Source organism: Pseudopipra pipra, chromosome 1 (assembly GCF_036250125.1).
Source record: "Pseudopipra pipra isolate bDixPip1 chromosome 1, bDixPip1.hap1, whole genome shotgun sequence".
Lineage (NCBI taxonomy): Eukaryota > Metazoa > Chordata > Aves > Passeriformes > Pipridae > Pseudopipra > Pseudopipra pipra.
Genome location: NC_087549.1, coordinates 93201009 through 93223136, shown reverse-complemented (window position 1 = coordinate 93223136; position 22128 = coordinate 93201009). Strand labels below are relative to the sequence as shown.

Genomic DNA, 22128 nt, shown 5'->3' with positions numbered 1-22128 from the left:
CTACACCCACCTACACTGGTGCAACTTAAAATGAATCCACAGAGCTCCTGACAGAAAACATCCCTGAAATTATCACTTACACAAAGCATACATGACAAAGTATAGCACTGTAAAAACTAGAGAATTTTAGCTAGAGAAGAAAGCAAGCATTAGGTTGATAAAGAACATACCAGCAGTACTTCTGCTAGCTAACATGTTTCAGGCTAGCTGCAATTATTTCAAGCGTGATGCTTACCTTTAATAGTTTCTTCCACAACTTCTACTACACGATCTATCTGCTGAACCTAAAAAAAGTCAAAAGGCAAATATCTAAGTAGACAACAAATGGACATACTTTTATATAAACTCTTCTTTAAAAAAGTGTGTCCTTCTGGACTAAGGGGAAGTAAAGAGTTTTGGGCAGTGTTTTTAGCCAGGTTTTTTTTCTGTGCATCTTGGTCCATCTGCCAAAAGTAACTTTAAAACTCACCATCTAATTTAAACCAATTATTTTCCTCAAAAATAACAAGGTCTTATAATTTTGGCAAAAATCATCAAATCACTAGACAAGAGTGACCTAAGAAAAGAGTTCAGGCCTTAACTGCTGTTCATGGTCTGTGAAAGGCAGTGGTCACCCTCAAAGAGACTCTAAGTGCTCCCTCACTCCACCCTCCACAGCAAAATAGGAGATGGTAGAGAATATAACAAGAAGCTAACTAAGGATATTGTCAGGGCAGACTACAGGGGAGAAAATCAAGGAAGTACTGCAGGGGAAGGACACTGGCACATGGGAAGAAATTTAAAAGTACTGTGGGGAAGTTTAAGGGAACAAGATATTCTCCTGAACTTAATGCAGGCACTGTTTGGAAATGGAAGGAAACACCCTCATGCTTTTAATAAGACAGAATAATACTTAATGACCATGACATAGCATCTGCAGCAAAGACAACAAATTTATGTTTTAGTGTTACACTTGCCAATATTCATCCATAATGAGATAAATAATTAAATTATTTCTTATTAGATACATTAGTCTTTATTTAAAGTCAATGGCCAATATACTGTAGAGGTTTTGGTATACAGAGTAAAAGGAATCAGCATTAACATTGCAAAATTAAACACTCAGAAATTCTTGAAGTTGAGATTCTTCCTACAGCTTTCATCCAAACCACTTATTCTATGTAATGTCTACTATAAATGTGTATAGATGTTTACATGCAGCAAAGGAAAGCTTACTTGTCACATTTAAATTAGTTTATAATTTTCCCACAATAATCCTTTTTAAACACTGTTTCTCTAAGCTGTACATTATATGAACTAGATTTAGCGTGATTTTTGCAGCCTTTTCCTTGGAGTTTTTTACTGGTTTGTTTCCAAAACAAGCAAAAAAGCACAATTGCAGAGGCTTCAAGAGCAGAACCTGGCCTGCAACAAGTAGCCTGGAACTTGGATCTCTGGTATCAAAGCCATTAAGTCTCTGTGCCCTAAACCACTGAGTTTGTCATTTTCTGTAAACATATGTCTGCTCAATCTTCTCTATTTCACATTTATTTTACCATCAGTCTAACAGAAGGTAAAAAAAAAATCTCATCTGTAGCTAGAGTCTGATCTAGGGTTCCCAACTCAAGTCAGTAGGAGTCAGTTCCTTTCCTTGTTTGGGTGTTGGATCAAGTCCATGTAAAAGTACTTTTTCTTTTTTTTTTTTCAACTTTTTGAAATAAAGCCTTTTTAAAACACAAATGTCTGCCACTTTAGATTTCTGAATACAGTATATTACTTTTGAATTCTAGAAATTAAATTATTGCTAATATTTGCATTTTAATAATCTTATTAAAAGATAAATATATTTAAACAATTTTCTGAAACACAAGCATTCATATTATAGACATACATATGTATATTTACATACTTGTGTACATACCCCTTTCAGATATAGCTTTAAAACTTATGACTCAGGAAACTTAACATACAGACTTTCTATTTAATGTTTTAAAAATAAACTAAAAAATTACACTTGAAAGCAAAAGTGCACACACTTACAACTACAAATATAGACAGAGAACAAAGTTTGTGCCAAATACATTGCCTAAAATATTACTGCTACATATCTCAATACTAGACGGTTTAAGTTCATAATAATTTTAATCCTTTAAAATATGAGAAACCTGGTTTATAACCAAGTTTATAACCTCAGCCACCTATGATTACTTTCTATGTTGCACATCTGGGGAATTTTTGCATTGCTCTAAACCCCCTGTTAAATAAAGATAAAAAAAAAAGTCCTCGACCACTATATTGCATTTTCATTTTATTGGATAAATTAAATTATTCTCAATATGCCTGTCAAGAAGATGGCTCATGTAAGTAATTAAAATTACAGGTCTAAGAGATAATGAGATCTGCACCTAGAAATGGATGTTTGTTCTGCCTTACTTGTTATTTTCCACATTAAGTATTTTTCATCTCAAATGACTGGAAATTGTTTGCCTAAAGTCTCAAGTGGTCAAGAATAATATGTGGAATGCTTCCAGTCTGTACTGATGAAGATAAAAGTATTTAAGTAGATCTGAGGTGAATCTGGTGTGGAAAGAGGGAAGGGTTTAGTGGATTCTTATTTGAAAAAAAAATAGGGGAAAAAAGAAGAACGAAAAAAAAATCAAAGTCATGGTAATTAAGTTTTCTGGGGTATACAAAGCTCTGCAGGATTCTTTTCCTCACATCTCGCTAACCTTATGGAAAATTCTGGAGTAGTGTCAAAGGCATCTGTAAACTCAAGCGAGGCCTAAAATGTCTCCATCAGGCATCAGGAAGCCCACGAAGTTCAGAAACTTTAAGGTTCTTAACGGTGTATAAAGGGAAAAGACACCATTCCTCAACGTTTCTTTGCAGCAAATCCCAATAAGCCAAACCCCCAGGACTGCTGGATGTAGTCAGTGCACCACACCTGGCTCCACAGAACTTGTGAGATCCTGTTTGTAGCATAGGCAAGTACACGGTGGACTTAATGTCCATTACAAATGGGTCTCCATTAGGACTTGAATACAACAAAAGCTACTGGCCAATTGGAGCAGGCAGCTAAGTAGAACTACACCAAAAAAAAACCCCACTCAACCACCACAACTCAGGCCTGATGCAGAAATCTGGGCTGAGATTGATATAAGCCAAGAGGACAGGAAAGGTCAGTGGGATGAATGAGTTGCCAAAGCAGGAAACTGACTGGTCAGAAAGCAGGGAAAAAGAGAGTTGTATCAAAGCATGAAGCCCAAGCTGAAACAAAAAACAGGAAAAATCCTTGACCCTTCCTGGTGGGATCAGAGTTTGGCCTAAGTACAGCTCAGCAATCATATGTATCCAGCCCTTATACACACAAGGAAGACATGAGGCAATCCATGCTGGGGCTGAAGCCGCAGGTTGCCACTGAACACACAATTGCAAATCATACACCTCCCAGAACACCCCAGCACTCCTCTGGGAGACAGCAGTCCTGAGCTCTCCAAGCTAAGCTCCCATAATTAGCAAAAGGAGTGTAGAAATGCACACATGGTTCATCTGTCACCAAAGAAAGTCCCCCAGTTCCCTTGTACTGTCACAATCACATTCAACAGATGACTGTTAGGTGGAAGAGACCCAAAGACATGCCTGCAATGTGCCATGTCTGCAGTCTCACACTACGTGATCTGTGAGTGCTGACAGACATGAAGGTTGAGGATGGTGGTGCAAATTCTTCCAAGCTCTCAGAAAGGATCCAAGTTGCCTCAGAACCAATATTAATATCCTGGAACTGTTTTGCAGGACATGGAGTCTGGGAAAAAAACATAACCTCAGAATATCCTTAATGGGCAATTAAGAGCGAAGTTGCACATCTACCCTGAGATTCTGCACTCTGTATAATCAGTGAGTCTCAGATCAAACAAAGCTATTTAGAAAAGTGCATCTATGAATCTATTACGAAAGTAAGAGAAACTTTCTGACATTCTCTTCAGGGAGGCATCAAGACCTCTGAAAAGACCCTTCATTACAATTTGGAAAGACAAAACCTCATACAAGGCTTACAGCAAAATAAATACATGTTCAGTTTAATGTGTCCGCTGAAATACAGACAGAAGCATTTTTTGGGTAAAGATATTTGGACCAATCTCTCTCTGAAGTGACAGGATCAACACAAAACAGGAGAGATGGTCTTCAGATGTCCCTTACAAGCAAAGCTGAGTAAAAAGTGCTAAACCTTATAAAAACAAACAACTCTTTTCAGTGAAAATATTCAGTGTCTTAATGGTCTTTTCTGAGAGAGAAGCCTCTTCATGCTTCTCTCAGTGGCTGCAGCCATAAGAAAATAGAGGGTGGTCACAAAAATAAGCAATTCATGAACATCCAATGTTTTCTGGAGGAGACAGGTTGCCTTTTAATGGAATCCACTATGCAGGCATCTAAGGTACCTCAGTAAAGCTGTTTTGTTCAAGCTGCACCACCAAAGAAGTTGAGGAATGATCTGGCCCAACTATTGCAGAAAAGGTAGTAATGTGTAGGGCTTCCTAGAAGTCTATATGATGAAAGAAAAGATACTCATTTTTCTCTCCACTTAATATAGCCTAGACATAATTTCAGATGGAGTCAGTTGCAGGAAGCATATTTACACCAAAGACAGACTGTCCTTTGCCAACTATCGCAGTGCTTGTGCATTCTGAGTTATGCCACTGCCTGTTAGATAATGGCTATCCTGGTCTCCTCTGAAGAGGATTAAATCCTGCAAAGTGAGCATTTCAATTCCTTCAGAAAGCATCTCCTCATATTGTGATTGGACTTTATCTCAGCCAAGAGTGCCTACCAGGTGATGAAAAGTCACTGTAGGAATCGGGAAGCATCCTGACATTCAAATTAGCACTTTTATTCAAATTATCTTTTGATTCTTAGTGCAGTGGTACCTCAACATGTGTGATTGTAGAATATACTATACTCTTTGTTGTATCCAAATCAGAAGATCACAGAATAATTCCTGGAAATGACATGCCATTTCTTGTAAGTGGTCACAAGAGATCCACATCATCTGGATGATTCTGTTGTTTCTGCTGGGGGACTGGGATTAACCTGGTAGAACCTAAAGCAAATAAAAACAAAGCCTTGCCACTTGCCACCAGCGACTGTCTGTTTTGGCCAAAAAGTCTGTGGTTTCACCCTCTGATGAGTCTCAGCTCTCAAGGCTGCTGAAACAGTTACCATCACTTGTTAAAAGTGGCAGCTGGGTCTTCATCACAACCAGCCTGCTCCATGACCCTCCCTCAGAGAGAATACAATTGTTGCCCAGGCCTGCTTCCTTTCCACATGAAAGAGAATATCTTTCACTAGAAGCTGTGAAGGTTAAAGCTTCTCTGACACTGACAGGACAGTGACAACAAGAAATTACTCCTAGAGCCTCCTTCAACTGCCCTTCCCTTGGTATAGTGACTGAGTTTCCCAAAGAGGGAAATTTCTCAGGGGTAACACAAGCAACGTCTAAGCACATCAAGTATCAGAAAGATCTTGAAGAGAGACAAGAAGGCACAAAGACCAGAAATATTTATTAGAGTAGAAATGTTTATTGAAAAAACACTGCAAAACAAAGAATCCTTAGGCAATAGTTGAGAGAAACTGAGGTCAAGGTGCCCACAATAAGGAGGGAGCCAGCAGCTTGTTTGCACAGCATGAGGCTACTGCTGAAGAAAACATCACCAGCACCCAGCTGCTTAAGAATCACAGAATATTTTAGGTTGGCAGAGACCTTTCCAATCATCAAGTCCAACCATTAATCCAGCACTGCAAAACCCACCACCATGGCAGTGAAGAAATTTTTCCTAAGATCCAGTATGAACACCCTAGGAATAAGCATACATATCTACACATAACTACTTGAAGTAAAACAACCTTTTATTCTTCTAGGAGAAACCCTACACATCTTTGATTCTCTGACATATCTATTCTGACATAGATAAGAAACAAAATGGTTACTACACAGACAAAATAATCAGTCTTAGGTAACCAAAACCCGGTATTCGTAATCATAACAATTTTAACTCCAGTTCACCAACTCTCAGCTTCATCTCACCTTGTTTAGGCAGCTCTGTCAAATGTCAGATGATAAAAAACAACTCAGCCTATCCCCTCTCTAAAGTCAGTAAAAGGGAAATACATGGCTTCAAAAGGCACTTCAGATCTTCTAAAAATCTAAATTATTTTAGAGATAATTATCTTCATTGACCATAAAGAGAGCTGAGCAAAACAGACTCTCAAATTACAGCACTTAGGCAGCATAAATCTAGGCCTTAATACATAACTTCAAAAGGCATGTGACTAGCCATGCTGACTTCAGAGGCATAACATCTGTGTTTAAAACCTTGCTGACAAAAGTGACCATAGTAATGGGCAATACTCTGGTTTATGAAGGTATTTTGAGAGCAGAATCTACACAAACGTTAAAGGGAAGCAGACTAGCCCAGAGAAGCACATAAACAACTCATTTTCATTGCTAAACACTGACACAGTTAAAGGATAATGCTTATCTAAATTAATTCCTACACCTTTTGATTCATGGGATAGTGTGTAACTGCTGTAGAAATGAATAGTTTCTATTTGCATGTCCACTTTTCAGTTTAAAAGCAGGTGCTTTGCTGACATTGTTTTCTGACTTCCCAGGTTCGAGTGTCCTATCTGAATATCAACATGGGAATTCAAAAGCCAAAGCTGACCAGCTGAGAGGCACTGACGGAGCTAGAAATTTGTATGAAATCACTCTTGGCTGTAAGTTACAGAAGAACAGTGTGCACCTGTCACCAGGCCTTCAGCATGCCTTCCAAGAAGTTCTGCCAATTCAAATCATTCCAAATAAAATTCTATCAAAATTTGTCTTTCATGAAGTACACATTGGATATTTGCATTTATGCAAGGCTCCGGTTTAAGGGCAGCCGACGGGCTTGCAATCTTGAATGTAGTTTGACTTTACAAACACTGCAAGGTAGGCAAGTATCACTATCTCTGTTTTGCAAACATCACTAAAACTTGTATGAACTGAACCACAAAAACACCATACAATGTATCTTCCTCATTTATGAGACCAAAGCAGCAGAGATGTCCGGACATTTAGCTTCTTGGTAAGGTTACACTGATTTTCTTTCACAATGGCACTGTTAAAGCTCTGCTCACTGGAGGGTTTTACAAATGGAGAACTAAGGCACATTAAATTTAAAAGTGTCTACCAATTACAGATGTAAAGCTTGAGAAATAAAGTGCCTGTTTTTTGTCATGCACTTAGCATTTCTTATACTGAACCATCTGTTTTACAGCAGTGCCCCTAGTGTTAGGTGCTGCTCCTGGGAGTGTTCAGCACTCCCGCTACTCAGACTCCTGAGTTTCAAACTGGATATGAAAAATAAATAACCTAAAGCTTGCCTTACAGAGTAGAACTGCCAGGGAAAAGGGTTATTTGGTGGTCAGGGGAATGCAAAGAGCCTTGACAGAGAGCTTTTCACGGCTATATATTTCACCTGGAAGCAGTGGCTTCAAGCTCAGCTTGGCCAAAGAGCCTAGAGTAACTCTACCATGCACAGGACTTGCACCTTCTGACTTGGAGAGTAGCAGCAAAGAGGGGGTTACAGCCTTGGCAACACTGGATTGTTTTTGTGATTTTTATGCAGATGAAAGAATGAACTGAAATTCTTCCCTTGGGTGATGGGTGTATGGCAGAAGATGATAGGTCTTTGATGCTACATGTGACATTGGGAAAGATGAGGAAGGAAGAAGAATTGGAGCTGATGTTCTCATGCAGGATCACTCATCTGCGGAGCTATTGTATGCCTTTAATGGAATACACATGTGCATTAGGCCCCACACTTTCAGTATGTACTGCAAGTTTGATGATTTCAAAGTACAGACACATGGGGCTTATGAAGCGTGTTAAGACCAGTAAACTGGTCAGGGTTTCCAACACAGCATTATTTGGACATCGAATACCTTAAAACTCCAGACAAATGTCAATGAAATAAAACATCTCATCCCATTCCAATGGCTCAGCTTATTACTGGGAACAAGGGTTTTGCATGTCCTTGCATGCAACTCGGAAAGTGAGGAAACACTATGACTACCTACATCCATTCACGAGTCCTAAAACATAGACTGTCAGCTACAATTTTCATTCCCCCTTGTCCCTCCTTTCCCAATAATCCCCTCAAAACATTCAGCACAAAGTGACATATCCTTCTTTTTGGTAACTTAAAATGAAAAGTGAGGGACAACTCTAAATATGAGATTTCTCTTTGCCATATGTGAGCTTAAGTTTGAAGTGGGTACACTGCAAACACAAAGGAGTGAGGTTTGGAAACCACCTGAGGGTAAATGGCTGTGAACCTCTGTAATGCATCATTACATGTTTCATGTACTTTTCACCTCACCCTTGGCAGGTTTATTACCACCAAGAGTTTTCCCATTTTAGAAAACAGCTCCTTCACCTTGCCATGTTAACAGCTCCTTCACCTTGCTGCTCCCAGTTTTGTGTCATCTTATGGTTTGCCCCAACCCACATTATTTTTAAAAAGCAGCAATACTTAAAAAAACAAAACAAAACAAACAAACAAAACCAAACAAAAACAAAACAAGCAAACAAAAAAACAAACCAACCAAACAAACAAACAAAAAAACACCACAAAAGCACAGTAACATCACAAATGATAACAAGGATATGAACTTGCCCTTCCTTTATTTCTGTTCAAATCAAGCCATAAGAACAGTGGAAACTAAGTCCTGTAATTCTCAAATGCAGATCAAAACAAACCCTGACTTACTAGAATTTCTCTGGTAGTTATATTGCAACTTCCTTCTCCATTATAACAAGAGAAAAAGAAGAGCCCTCTGACACACTCTGCCTTCAGAAAGCCACCCCAAGGGAGTTATATTTGCTGGTAAATAACCACATTCTCAGACAACACTGTTTTTTAAAATAAAATATATTAAAAAAAACAGGAAAAAAACACAAAAAATAGCAGAACTTACAAAAGCAACAATAAATCATCTATGTCTCTCAGCCAAGTTGAAGATGAGACCAACCTGGTATTAAAGCAAGACTTCCAAAACTGTACTCTTAATGTTTAAAATTTTAAAGTAGAATCAATATCCTACTGCCAACAGAACATTTTCTATTTCTTTATTCTGTCAAAATTGCCTTTCAAAAATATTTTGAAACAGTAAGATAACTCTTATCCTTTAAATACAGTCACCCCCTCACACACACTCTTTGCAAAATCAGAAGAAAATATTAAATATACAAACTGAAAATGTTGATAATAGCTGCTCTTAGCTTTGCTTCTGCTAATGGTTATGCCTCAAGTTTAAGACCTTTCTGAGCTGAAAGATCTTTTACTTAAAGTACAGTAAGTTTTACCACAGCAACAACAGTGAGAAAACAGTGTCCTTATTGTGAAGAAACCATTTCATCATTTTCAGGTCTAGTTACAAAGTACTTTGAAACACCACATTAACAACTTAAATTCCTAACAAAAATCTTTTTGTAATAAATACAAAATTACAAATATTTTTCACTAAACACTGGTTCTAGGTACCAAAATAAAGATAAAAATGTTAATTTTCAGAAATTGCATGTTACCTAACAGGAAACTTAAAAAAAAAAAGGAAAGAAAAAAAATTGTTAAAAAAAACCCTCAAGCTTCAGGTCCCCCAATTTTTTCTTAGTTAAATTCATCAAAACTGAAATATCAAATTACAGTCTTGGTCAAAGGATAATGACTCATTCTTTTTTTTCCTGTCTTCATATGTGTAGATATCACTATATTCACTAAAACAACCAATTATAGATCACATAACTATGTCACCTCTGAGCCAAAAGGAAATTCATTCACCAATTTTTGTTTTTCCTGTTCTTCAGCACAGAGTAAGTTACACTTAATTAGTCAGTCTTGGAGATGACAGAGCACTCAGTTCTCTTGCACATATTTGTATAAAGTAAGACTTCAGAGTCTAATGGAAAGCTTGCTTCTTCCTTAAACTGTAACCATTAATGTAATTTACTCTATACCAAATAGCAGCAGCCCCTGAATCTAATTTCTGGACCCTGAGTTAATTTGTAGAAATAAACATAGCTGAAAAAGTGGTAGCTGGGTAAAAAATGAGAGATACAATATTTTGAGTGACAGCAGTAATTAAAAATTGGAATAGCATGAAGTCCATCTTTATAAAGCATTGGAATAAATCAGTTAATGAAGCTATCTTTTTCCTAATTACAAACTAACTTATTTTACTTCTAAATTACTTTGAACAACTACATCTTGTATGATCTTCTAATGAAAGAGAAAGTTTCACAGAATCATAGAATATGCTGAGTTGGAAGGGATCCACAAGGATTGAGTCCAGCTCCTGGCCTTGCACAGAACCATCACCAAGACTCACACCATGTGCCTGAGAGTATCATCCAAATGCTTCTTGAACTCTGTCAGGCTTGGGGCTGTGACCACTTCCTCAGGAAGCCTTTTCTAGTACCCAACCACCCTCTGGGTGAAGAACCTCTTTCTAATATCCAACTTAAGCCTCCCCTGACACAACTTCAGGCCATTCCCTTAGGTTCTGTCACTGGCCACCACAGAGAAGAGATCAGTGCCTGCTCTTCCTCTCATGAGGAAGTTGTAACTGCAATGAGGTCTCCCTTCAGTCTCCTCCAGGCTGAACAGACCAAGTGACCTCAGCCATTCCTCATACGGCTTCCCCTCAAGGCCCTTCGCCATCTTCGTGCCCTCCTTTGGATGCTCTCTAAGAGCTTAATATCTTTCTTGTATTGCTGTGACCAAAACTGCACACAATATTCAAGGTGAGGCCATAACAGTGCACAGCAGAGTGGGACAATCGCCTCAATTGGCTGGTGATGCTTTGCCTGATGCCACCTGGCACATGGTTGGCCCTCCTGGCTGCCAGGGCACTGCTGACTCATATTCAACTTGCCATAGACCAGGATCCCCAGGTCCCTTTCCATGGCACCGCTTTCCAGCATCTCATTCCTCTGTCTGTACAGACATCCAGGGTTGCCCCATCCCAGGTGCAGAATCCAGCACTTTCCCTTGTTGAACTTCACATGGTTGGTGATTGCTCAGTCCTCTCATTTGTCAAGGTCTCTCTGCATGGTCTCTCTGCCTTTGAGGGAGTCAACAGCTGCTCCCAGTTTTGTGTCATCTTCAAACTTGCTTAGTATCCCTTCCAGTCCTGCATCCAAGTCATTTATGAAGATGTTGAAGAGATGGAGGTCCTGTGGAACCCCACTAGTGAGAGGTTACCCCATTCACTATTACCCTCTGTGTTCTACCTGTGAGCCAACTGCTCACCCACTGCGTTGGAAGATTTTTGTTGTTGTTCCTATAAAATCCTAGTTTCAAGTGAAATTCATTACACTGATGTGGAAACACACTGATCTCTTTAAATTTTTAACATAGAGACAAGGCTGCACAGTCATCTGCTCTGGCTTGACACAACACAGGACAGCTTCACTGCAGTGCTCACACACTGACTCCACTGCTTCAACTCAAACATGCCTTTTACAGCTAAAAGGCTTAAACAACTAACAATTAAAGGCTTGAACAATGAAGAATCTTTGTGAACTTATGGTTTGACTCCCAGATTTTCATTACTATTTTCATTACTATTTTACAAAGGTGATTCAAAATACAGTAGTACTGCATAAAAACACTGAAGGCACTTGACTAATTGAATGAAGTCAAAGCTCTCTGCTTACCTTTTCAAGGTAACGTTTGGTAACTGTTTAACAACCCAGTTATCAGTGGATTTAACTCTTCAGACTGCCTCAAATTTAAACAAAATAACCATTGCTATTTGCTCTTCTTCTTAATAGTGTGAAGTAAAAAAACAACCACCAAACTCTCAGCTGTGTCCATGTAATTTATATGCTCTTGTCTCCCACACTTCATCCACTGATTTTAACGAAGGTCTTAAGGCTTGTCTTAAAGCAAATAAACTGTGATATTTTTAAGACCACAGTAATTGATATCTTATCCTGGATGAAGCCTCGAAATTTTCAGGCTACAAAGGGCACTGGAACTCAGTTCCAATAACAGCATCCATTTCTTTCTCATGCCACAAACAAAGTAAATCACCCCAGATGAAGGAAGGTTTAAGTGTTGTATAATGCAAGAAGACTCAATGGGGGTGGGGATGGCAGAAAGCTTCTCTGCTGTTTTTTCCAAGAGAAAGGCAACAAAGTCTATATATTGACATTGACCAATTGAAAACATTTACGAAAAACTTTGGTTCTTAATTTACAAAGGTACCTACCCCTATAATACTCAAGCCTTTCAGGTAGTCCTGACGAGGTTGGGCTTGTGGCACACAGCCTGCTACAACGACTTTCTTCTTCCCTTCTTGGGCTTTCCTAAAGAAGGACAAACAGTGTGTTAATAGTTTCTGAAAATTATCATTTTCAACTTCAAAGTAGTCATATTATGCATGTGACACAGGAAAGCAACTGCGGTGAAAACATTTCAAAATCAGAAGCAACTTGTACGTGTTTGAACCTCAGAAACCAAACAGATCAACACATGAAAAAACTCTATATGAGGCTCTCAGGCTACAGCACTCACGGTTCAATTTGGGGAGTATCTACAGAGAACATAACCACTGCATATCTTGGACAAAAATACAGTCTTGAAAGTTCAGTTAACTTTTATTTGCCACAATGACAGCAGAGAAACTGGTCAAGAAATATGGGGCAGAGATATTAACCTTGATTCAAGAAAAGTTACCCAGAATGCAAGGGACAGCCTATGCAGACAGGAAGCTCTAGCTCAGAACAGACCCATTTATGTAGTACCAGTCAGAATTTACCAGTTACATCAGTCTTCTGATGTTCACTTAAAATGTTTATTTACTTTAAAATACGCAGTTACTTAAAAACATTTAAGCATATTGAGCACTTTCAAACCTTAAGTGCTTGCCTCTGGTAGAGAAGCATTTGACTGGATATTAACTTACATAACTCCTTAGCTTCGATGCTACCTTAGCATCAAGTAAGAAACCAAAACTCTAAGATTAAATGGTTAAAGTGTTCATTTCATTAGTAACATTTTGACTCATTTTGAATTCAACACTGAATATCAAGCCTTGGAAGTAATGGAAGCCCTGAACAGAACTAGTGGCTGTAGACGAAACACTGAGATGCAGAACCTGCTTATGTTTGTTAACTTTGAAGATCATCCATTAGCACATTAAGCCAACATGACTACTGCATTATAATGTGCAAAACATTAAAGAAGAGAAGCACTGAATAATTTCACCAGACTTGCTAGGTCTAACATATTACGGGGTTGCTCCAAGAACGATCTTTCACAGTTGCATGTTGTATCACAATCTCCCGACAGACTTCTGTCAAACTGGAACCTTGTAAATCCGTATTTTCTCCAGCAATGTATGAATTCATGAAGTGTTTACTGTTATGCTGGAATAGGCTACAACACGTCATAACACTTTTTAGAAAAATTACCCAAAAGACACAATTACTTAGACAATTTTATACTCTTCAGCTCGGTTGAGCTGTCTCCAAGCTGAATGCACTAGAGAAAGTGATGTTCAACAAGCACACGGATGCTACATGAGTATCTGTAGATCCTCAGCAAAGGCAAGTTCAACCAAAGAAAAACAAACACCAAAACAAAACAAACAAACAAAAAAAACCAACCACAAAAAACCCCAAGCTCAAAACAGACTAGTACCACACAGAGTTACGCTACTCACAATTTTCACTTCACACTTACGAACAAATCTGTTTACAAATTATAGCTCAAAATGAAATCTCACAATATTACACAAATTGTAATAATAAAGGAGATCACAGGCCATTTTGCCAAATACCTCGTAGTGGCTGTTGCACTAAAATGAAGTATTTTAAAGGAAAAAAATAAATATCCTACACAAACACAAGTGTAAAATAACAAGAAAATGGATTATGGCTATTACCTCTATCCAATATAAATGCAGCAAATCTCTATAAAGCATCCAATTTTGTTTTAGTGGACTTTCAGGAAATCTTCAAACATCCATCATACAGAACCTCACTGGTCCTCTACTTGCATGCTAAGGTGTATAATATGACTGCAAATTTTATTTCACCTCTTTCTTACTCATATTTCTGTGGATAAACAACTATGATGAAACACTAATTCAGTATTCTTCTTAGGCATGGAACATTTCTTAGGTAGCAACATGTCTCCAAAGTCTGCAATCCCTCTTTTCTTTCAGTGGTATATATTTAAGGGTTTTGCAATACTTCAGTGGAGGTTACCTACTACATACCCATGAAAAAATAAACAAAACAAAACAAAACAAAAATTGTACTTCATGTATTACCTAAAAATGTCACATAGCACCATGTGACACTCCACTAACTCAAAGGATAAAAATCACTACTTATATAGTTTTACAGACTCAGCCTAGTGCCTGGAGGCAAGACAATAAGCCCTGTCTCCAGCAAACAAAGCACATGTCCCTAGGCAACTCAGCATCTGGTAAAATCTGCTGCTAGCAACAGCCGTCTCCATCTACTTGAAAACCTGTGAGCACTACAGAAGAAAAAGCTTTCATTCAAGTCTTTTTATCGGAGAAAAAAAAATAAACAAAGTTTCCCCTGACACATTAAATGGCATTTTAATGTTATTTCACAGCTTTAACATTTTGCCATATCTTCTGGGACTATAACTAGAGCTAGGGGGGAAAAGTTAAAATGAATATTCTTCATAATAAGCATTGCCTGCATTTAACTTTTTTAAAGTTGCACAGGTCTCTACAGAATAAAGAATTTTGTACATTGAGATTTTTTCCTTTAAAATGCAATTACGTGGACATGCCAGAACTAAATTTTCAATCATAGCCAATTTTCATTACATCTATAATACACCATACAATACATGAAAACCATCATAAATGAAAAACCCTTGTAAGGAAATGATGAATTTTTTTGCCTCATTTTCAAGAAACCACTTCTCAAAATATGCATTCCACTACTATATTGTCACTTCCTTTTAATATTGTTTAATAAGCCCTGTTCATATTAACAAAAGTCTACAAAAATTATTCTTCAGAAATCTAGTTAGCACAAGAACTGTATTAGAAGAGCCTTTATCCCTCCAGAACATGAATAGTAATGAGAATAATACCTCATGGAATCTGGTAGGTGGTATGAATAAAAACATCTTCTCTTTTAGAACCCTTTATATTTTTCAGTTACATGAACCTTACCTTGAACTTTCAATTTAATTGATTCAGGAAACATCTTTTAGAAATACACTCTTCTCTAAAAAACTACTTGCAAGATATACATCTGAATAGAAATTTAATTAGAGCAATTATTTTTTTAAGAAAGGAATTATTCAAGCTACTTCCTAAGTAATGGGTGGAGAACAAAAAACAAGTGAGAAACAACAGGGGCATGAAGCACTGCATACAGTAGAGGACTCATATAAGATCACAGATTATACTCCATTGCATAGAAACAGCCACTGCAACTATAATTGTACTATCAGACCTAATGAAATATGTTCAATTTATTCTGCCTGTTACAAAGCAAACTTAAAAATGTAACTAGAGAATTCCTGTCTTGCTTATGTGCACTTTCATTTGTGCTGTTAGGAACCTGCTCAAACTGAAACATTCTGCTCACAATTTTACATAACATGTTGTTGCATTGATCCTCTATTTTTCAGTTTTAAAGCTCCAAGAAAATTTGGCCAGTAATATGACAAAGATAAAGAAACACCTGTCATCCTCAAAAAAAGCACCCCCTAAGTGTTTGCTACATCTGCACTGTGTGTACAGCAACAGCGCTGGATACCATGGCAGCCAGTGTAGGAAGCTGTTCCACTTTTTCATGACTCATACGGCTACTCAGGTTGAACCACCACAATAAAAAGTTAGGGACCTTTCCCTGAGGTTCAAATCTGAGGAAGCCAACAAAAAAGTGGAAGCAGAGAAGATAGGCCAAGTTCAACAAAAGACAATCTGTGACACTGAAAGTAATTGATAACTTGCTCTTTGCTGGAGGGACAAGAGAAGCCAGATCACCACCACTCACCTGCTCACTTCCCTTTCCATAAGCAGAGCTGCCCACTGGACACTCATAAGCTGTGAACTATTAAGTGAGTAACTCATAGCTTTCAGAGAGCCATCACTACCACCCACCAAAGTATTCCAGCTGCACAGGAAGGCTTAGCAGGCCTCTGAAATCAAAAGCAGTCTGGTCTGCAGTGAGGCAAGCTGACAAACTACAGACTGGTCAGCATGAAACAGGCAATTTGTAAAGTGCTGCTCTAGTACCAGATATGTGAAACCAAATATTATGCCTACAATCCCGAATTTTTTTCCTCCAAAACCCATTGTTGGTGGAATTAAATCATGAAAAAGTGTATAAACAATGAGCAGAAGGCTGCTGGCAGCAAGACAGGTAACAGTCAAATACAAATAAGAGTGGAATTTTCAGCAAAAGCAATAAAATAAGGGGGAATGTGCTTTACAGTGAGCTTGTTAAGCTTTGCACTGATAGTAGTTGGGAAATGTTTAAAAATAATAAGAGGAACTATTTCTAATGCTAAAGTACAGCAAGAAGCAATTTTGTTATCTGAAATGAAAAAGGAATTATTTCAACCTGAATCCAGGAGATGACAACTGACCATACTCTCAAGTAAGTTTTTACACCAATGAACTATCCTTACCAAACACGGTACTCATCTCCTCACTGTTGTACCTGCACAAACCTGGTAACTTTCACATAACATGAATAGTTAAACTGAACTGTGCAATGCATCAGAGTAGTCTATTCATGCCATTGTCAGGGCCTCCTATTACACAAAATATACAACACTCCTTATCAGGTATTTTAGAAAGGTGTGAAGCCATAAATCAACAGGACGTTTCTGTCCAGAAATGCCCAAAGAAATATTAGTATACATGAAAAAGTTCTGCTACAGCAGCTCTAGCTGAATGCAGTATTAGCTGGGTATATGATGAGATCAGGCTGTCAAACATTACAAAAAGTAAAACTGAGGAGATACTACTTCCCTCCAGAAATGGTGTTGTGATGTCTCTGGGGAAAATGAAATGCTATTTGGCTAAAGATGCAAGTATGTGAAAGATCTTCCAACCATCACATCTACTGAATTAATCAGCAGAAAGCCATAGGTTTTAAAGAGAGCACAACACCCCTGGAATGAAAAGATGGTGCCTGTATAGAATTTGGAATACATTGCTGAAAGTCCATAAAATCACACAGCTATTTTCTGTTTGAAAAATTACAAATTGCAACTTAAATCGTAGCTTTACAGGCTTTGAGCCAATTTAATGTCTCATTAGTATCCAAAGGCTTGCATCCCATCCTCTCTGTCTGCTGCTGCTAACTCCTACCTTTCTCCAACTTCAACCTCTCCTCTTTTTCAGTTCTGGCCATCTGGTATCTCTGTTCTGAGCTCTACAGCTCACTGGGCCTTCCAGGGCCCCGTTTAACTCACTGATATAGAAGAAACCTATTGAGCCAAGTTTGGGGGGTTTTAACCATTTTATTCCATTAAGTTAGCTCATGCAAAAAGGGGTGCAGCAGGGCCAAAATGGAGGTCAAGGGAAAGCTGTTAGAAGGAAACAGAAAAAGAGAAGGACATGGGAACTCCTTGTTTCATCTCTGGTGAATTTGAGAAGTCTTGTGAAACCTTTGAGGTCACAATATGCTGAGCAGCGTGGGTGAACAGAAAGCAAAAAGGATGTAGGAAACTCATCCATGTTCTGCTTTCAAGCTTAGGGACAGCCCCACAGACAAAGGCCTGTGGGAAACCTGAGGGAAGCTCATCAACATTACCAATCAGAGCAGAACCACTCGGGTCTACTTAGGCCTGTCAGTTCCCTTGTACACTTCCACAGCCCCCAAAGAATTACTGTAATTTGTCTGCAAGGCACGTGAAAATGCAAAGTTCATTTGAGGATGCTTATGTTGATTATTGGAGTTTACTGAATTGCTCTTACAGGACCAGGCTGCAGCAAAGCAACCATCTTAGTTACCATGCTGCACTCACTGAACTTGTCTCCTTTGGCAAAAACCATCAGGTAACATGCAAATACTCTGGGGGAAAAATAAGTTGCAAGTCCTCCCCCTGACAAAAGCAAGCATGTCTTCTCTGAAAATACTTCAAAAAAGAATACTTCAAATACTTGAAAATACTTCAAAAAGAAAAAAATGCTTGCCCCATCAAACTCCAACCTGAGGTTGTACAGATGAGCTACAAGCAACAATAAATAAATAAAAGTATAAAAATATCCTCCCCTAGCAGAGCTTTTCATAGAAGGTGAAATGCCAGCTCTGAGAATAACTTCAACACTCTCATGCTACATACCAAATTATTCCCCAAGTTTCTGGGAGGAATGGAAACTTGTTTTCATCCAGCTACATGGCATGCAAGTGAAGTGACTGCAGCTTTGTCTGCAAAAGGCAATCTGATTTGAAATTCTAGACCCAGTCAAATCTGTGCACGAGTTTTACTCCAATTTTCTGTAAACGTAACTTTATAGGCAGCAATTACAGATGCAAGAGCTATTCCTGGGCAGTCATTACTCAAACAAATATAATATTTTAGTGGTAATGATGGTCTTTTTTTCCTGCAAAGGCTTTCAAATTAATAGTATAAAGATTTTCTGAAATTGAAAAAGCAGACCAGAATATACGAAGGAAGATGAGATGAAGGAATATATCATAAATCTCACCTTCGCCCAGGCTGGTAATTTTTGTAGCCCTAAGCTAAGCTGAATTGACCAACATGACAGAAAATTCCAGGATGGCCTTTGGTCAGGCTAGGCAAACCTGGTTACAGGCCAGTTCCTGTCCCTCCAGATGATTGAAAAAAGCAGATTTAAAAAAAATCAATAGACCATCATTTGAAAGCAAATCTGCAAACCCCATAATTAGAAATTATCAGCCTTACAACAACAAAAAAAAGTTTTTAAAAGCAAAGTGTACTTAATCACAACCTGCTCCTTAAAAAATTTTGTGTTGGCTGGTGGCGAACAGATTTTTACTTGTTGGCTAAAAACCATATATGTTTTAAATTATTTTTTTTCCTTATTATTGGAAAGTGGGGTTTTTTCTTTTTCTGTTTATTTAAAAGATTGAGGGGACCTTGTCATACAACAGAAAATACTAGAAACAGCATTTGTCCTCTCAAGACTGTTAAACAGGCTCTGTTAAGGGAGGTATCAGACCAGGTGCCAATACACCCACTCACCGGTTCAAACCTCCCCCAGCTCTAGTCAAGTGAACAGTACAGTCTGCCAGGACTTGTTAAACACTGACAAACCTTCACTGGCTAACACAGGTGACATTCATGCTTTATAGAAGCTATTTGCTAAAACACTGAGAAGCAATTTCTTTCTGCAATATTTTGCAACTGTTTAGGCTCCTACCATTCTTCTACAAATTTTGGGGTTTATGACTTATTTTTAAGCACATTATTGGTAAGAACAGTACTATGTTTTCTTCCTCCCTCCTTTGAGTTCTGATCTTCAGCTCTCTGCTGACAGCAGAGTATCCTGAATTTCTTTGAGGCACAGAGTAACACATATACTGAAGTTCTGCTTACTTGGTCTTGCAAACGCAGAGGTTGCTGGCAGCCACATGCCAGGGAAGTGCTGCAGGTGGCAAAAACTGGAATTGCCTTTAAAAAAAAATTTACCAGTTTTTGCATATCCTTGAAGCCTTATGTCCTTTATCACATAGATGACAAGTTGTAGTAAGGTTCTAAAAATATTTCACTTTCTTTCTACATCTCCAGTTTCATGTTAGTCTTTCTTCAGCAAGGATCTAAGAAATAACAATGGCAAGAGAGTTTTCAGAAGTAGAAATAGCTCCAAAGCTATAGAAGTAATTTTGTCCTTTTCTCTTTGCCTTCTTCCATTACCTTCCTCCAAGTGCAAGCATTTTCACATTCTTTCTACTACTTCAAAAAAACAACACTTCATTCTCCCCCTTTAAATGTGAAAATTTAATCCTATTCTGAATTTATTTTTGCATATATAGATGAACTGTTTAAAGATATACTTGTCTCAAAACCAGAGAAAGAAAATCTCACATAAATTCACTTGGAAAGGGACATTAAACTTCTGACAGATTAAAGAAATGGAAGTCAAAATCATTACAGTGAACTTTTATATAGCCCACTCAACTATACCTCTGTTCTTTCTACACACATTCCTGTAGGAACAACAATATTCTATTGTAGTATTTGTGTCGTATGTTGCCTTTATGTTTAGTTAACTGACCATTTATTCTATTCTACCTTCCCAATCTTCCCCCTCTTAGTTCTATTCATCCCTTTAAAAATAAAAGAAGTGCAGTTTAGGGCATAAAATAATGATTCTAATTAATCCGTGAAATACTACACTGCTTCTCAGGTTCAAAGTCAAGGCAGGCTTCAAGTTACACGTATGCATGGCCAATTGTTGTAATATAAAACCTTGTTGATACAATGGCTAAAAAACGAAATTAGTTTTGAATGAAAATTAAATAATCCATTTTTTCCCCCCAAAGGTGTAGGATGACTCTCAGTAACAGACTACCTACAAAATTTAAAAAGGATCATCAAAAGAGGTTGCTGTTCTAGAAGCTATTATAAGTACTTTTCTAACATTTTTGGTAAGTATAACACACCAGGATTTTTTTTTCCATAGGGTGAGGACAGTGAAAATCCAGAAAATGGAAGCAGAATTTACATGGATTAAACACACAGAACAGTACATGACACTGACAGTATTGTTTTATTGAGTCATCAGAATAGAAACCCCTGCAGGATTCTATGGTGTGTCTGACATGGAACATTGTGATAAAAAGTCAAGGATAACAAAGGAGCTAACAGCCAACTCATTTTCTCTTGGATTCCTCCAGGGCAGCTGAGAAAGAAAACCACAGACCTGAGGAGCAGCCAAAATTCTGACCATCAAGGCTTTTTGTTACTCAGAAATAGGTGGCTACAACTACTACATGAAAAAAGGAAAAATAACTTCTTAAGAGCCACTAAATGTAGTTTTCATCTTATGTGCACAGAAGACTGTCAGAAGTTATCCAACAAAAAAGAGGAAACAAAATTCAACAGCCACACTGTGCCTAGTTTTTGTCAGGAAATATGAGACAGATAAGGTGTATAGCACAGTGTGATGAAACAGAAACAAGTGACGAAGAACAGAGCAGAAAGAAAAAAAAAAGAGGTTTAGGTCCTAAATACTGGAACCTTTATTCTGTCCAAATTACACTGTATCACATTTTTATTAACCTCTGTTTGCTTGTTTTAATTAAATTCTTCCAATAAAGACCAGTAAGCTCTTCCTAATCTAAAGATATGAGAACTGATCATAATATCTGAATAGCAGTAGAAGTAACAAACTATATAGTATTCTGTCTCTTATCCTCTCCGTTCAATCTCATTTTTATAAAATCAAGGAAAGGTAGATTGGAAAAGACTTCTAGAGATCACCTGGCCTAACCTCCCGCTCACAAGTGGACTCCTGGTAACACCATTACCCAGTCAAGGCTGGGAAACTTGCTGTCAGTTATGTCTTCCTGGTCAAATCAAGAAGAACTTGGTTCCATAATCTTTGCAATTGTCTTTCAAGCAATTACAGAATACTATTAGATTATTCATTAGATTCCTACGTGCCAAACTCATGACAGCCTGTCCATTTCAGTAGTTCTCCAATGGACCTGCTCCAGTCTCCTTGCATCCCTCAACTGCCTCTGCTACACTGTAATCCAGGTGAAGCCCCGCCAAGTAAAGAGTAATAAATGCCTCCCCTCAATCTCCTGCTCATGCATTACTTTTTCCACAACTGAGACCAATTCATGAGAGTTGGTTCACGTTTCTTGGTCTTCACCATACATCTCAAATCTTTGCAACAGGCTACTTAGCCATCAGCCTTATCTCAGGAGATTATGAAGCTACAACAACTAACTCTTCATTGATATCTTTAATTTCTCATTGTTTCATACCACATCTAAAAGAATGGTAAAGGTCTAAACAATTCTCCATGGACTACATTTTGACATATGCATTTGCTTGTATGGTTTCTGTGTTGGTAAAACATCTTAGTGCTTTCCAA

At 38.0% G+C, this 22128-nt stretch overlaps 1 protein-coding gene across 1 annotated transcript in view; it reads right to left on the bottom strand.

The window, feature by feature from the left end:
• Positions 1-22128, bottom strand: part of CDKAL1 (CDK5 regulatory subunit associated protein 1 like 1) — a 411527-nt gene that overhangs the window by 272038 nt on the left and 117361 nt on the right. Inside the window, exons 6-7 of the mRNA XM_064665704.1 lie at positions 12292-12388; positions 236-284 (exon numbers count right to left, since the gene is read on the bottom strand). Coding sequence (XP_064521774.1) covers positions 236-284; positions 12292-12388 — 146 coding nt within the window. The remainder of the gene's footprint in view (positions 1-235; positions 285-12291; positions 12389-22128) is intronic.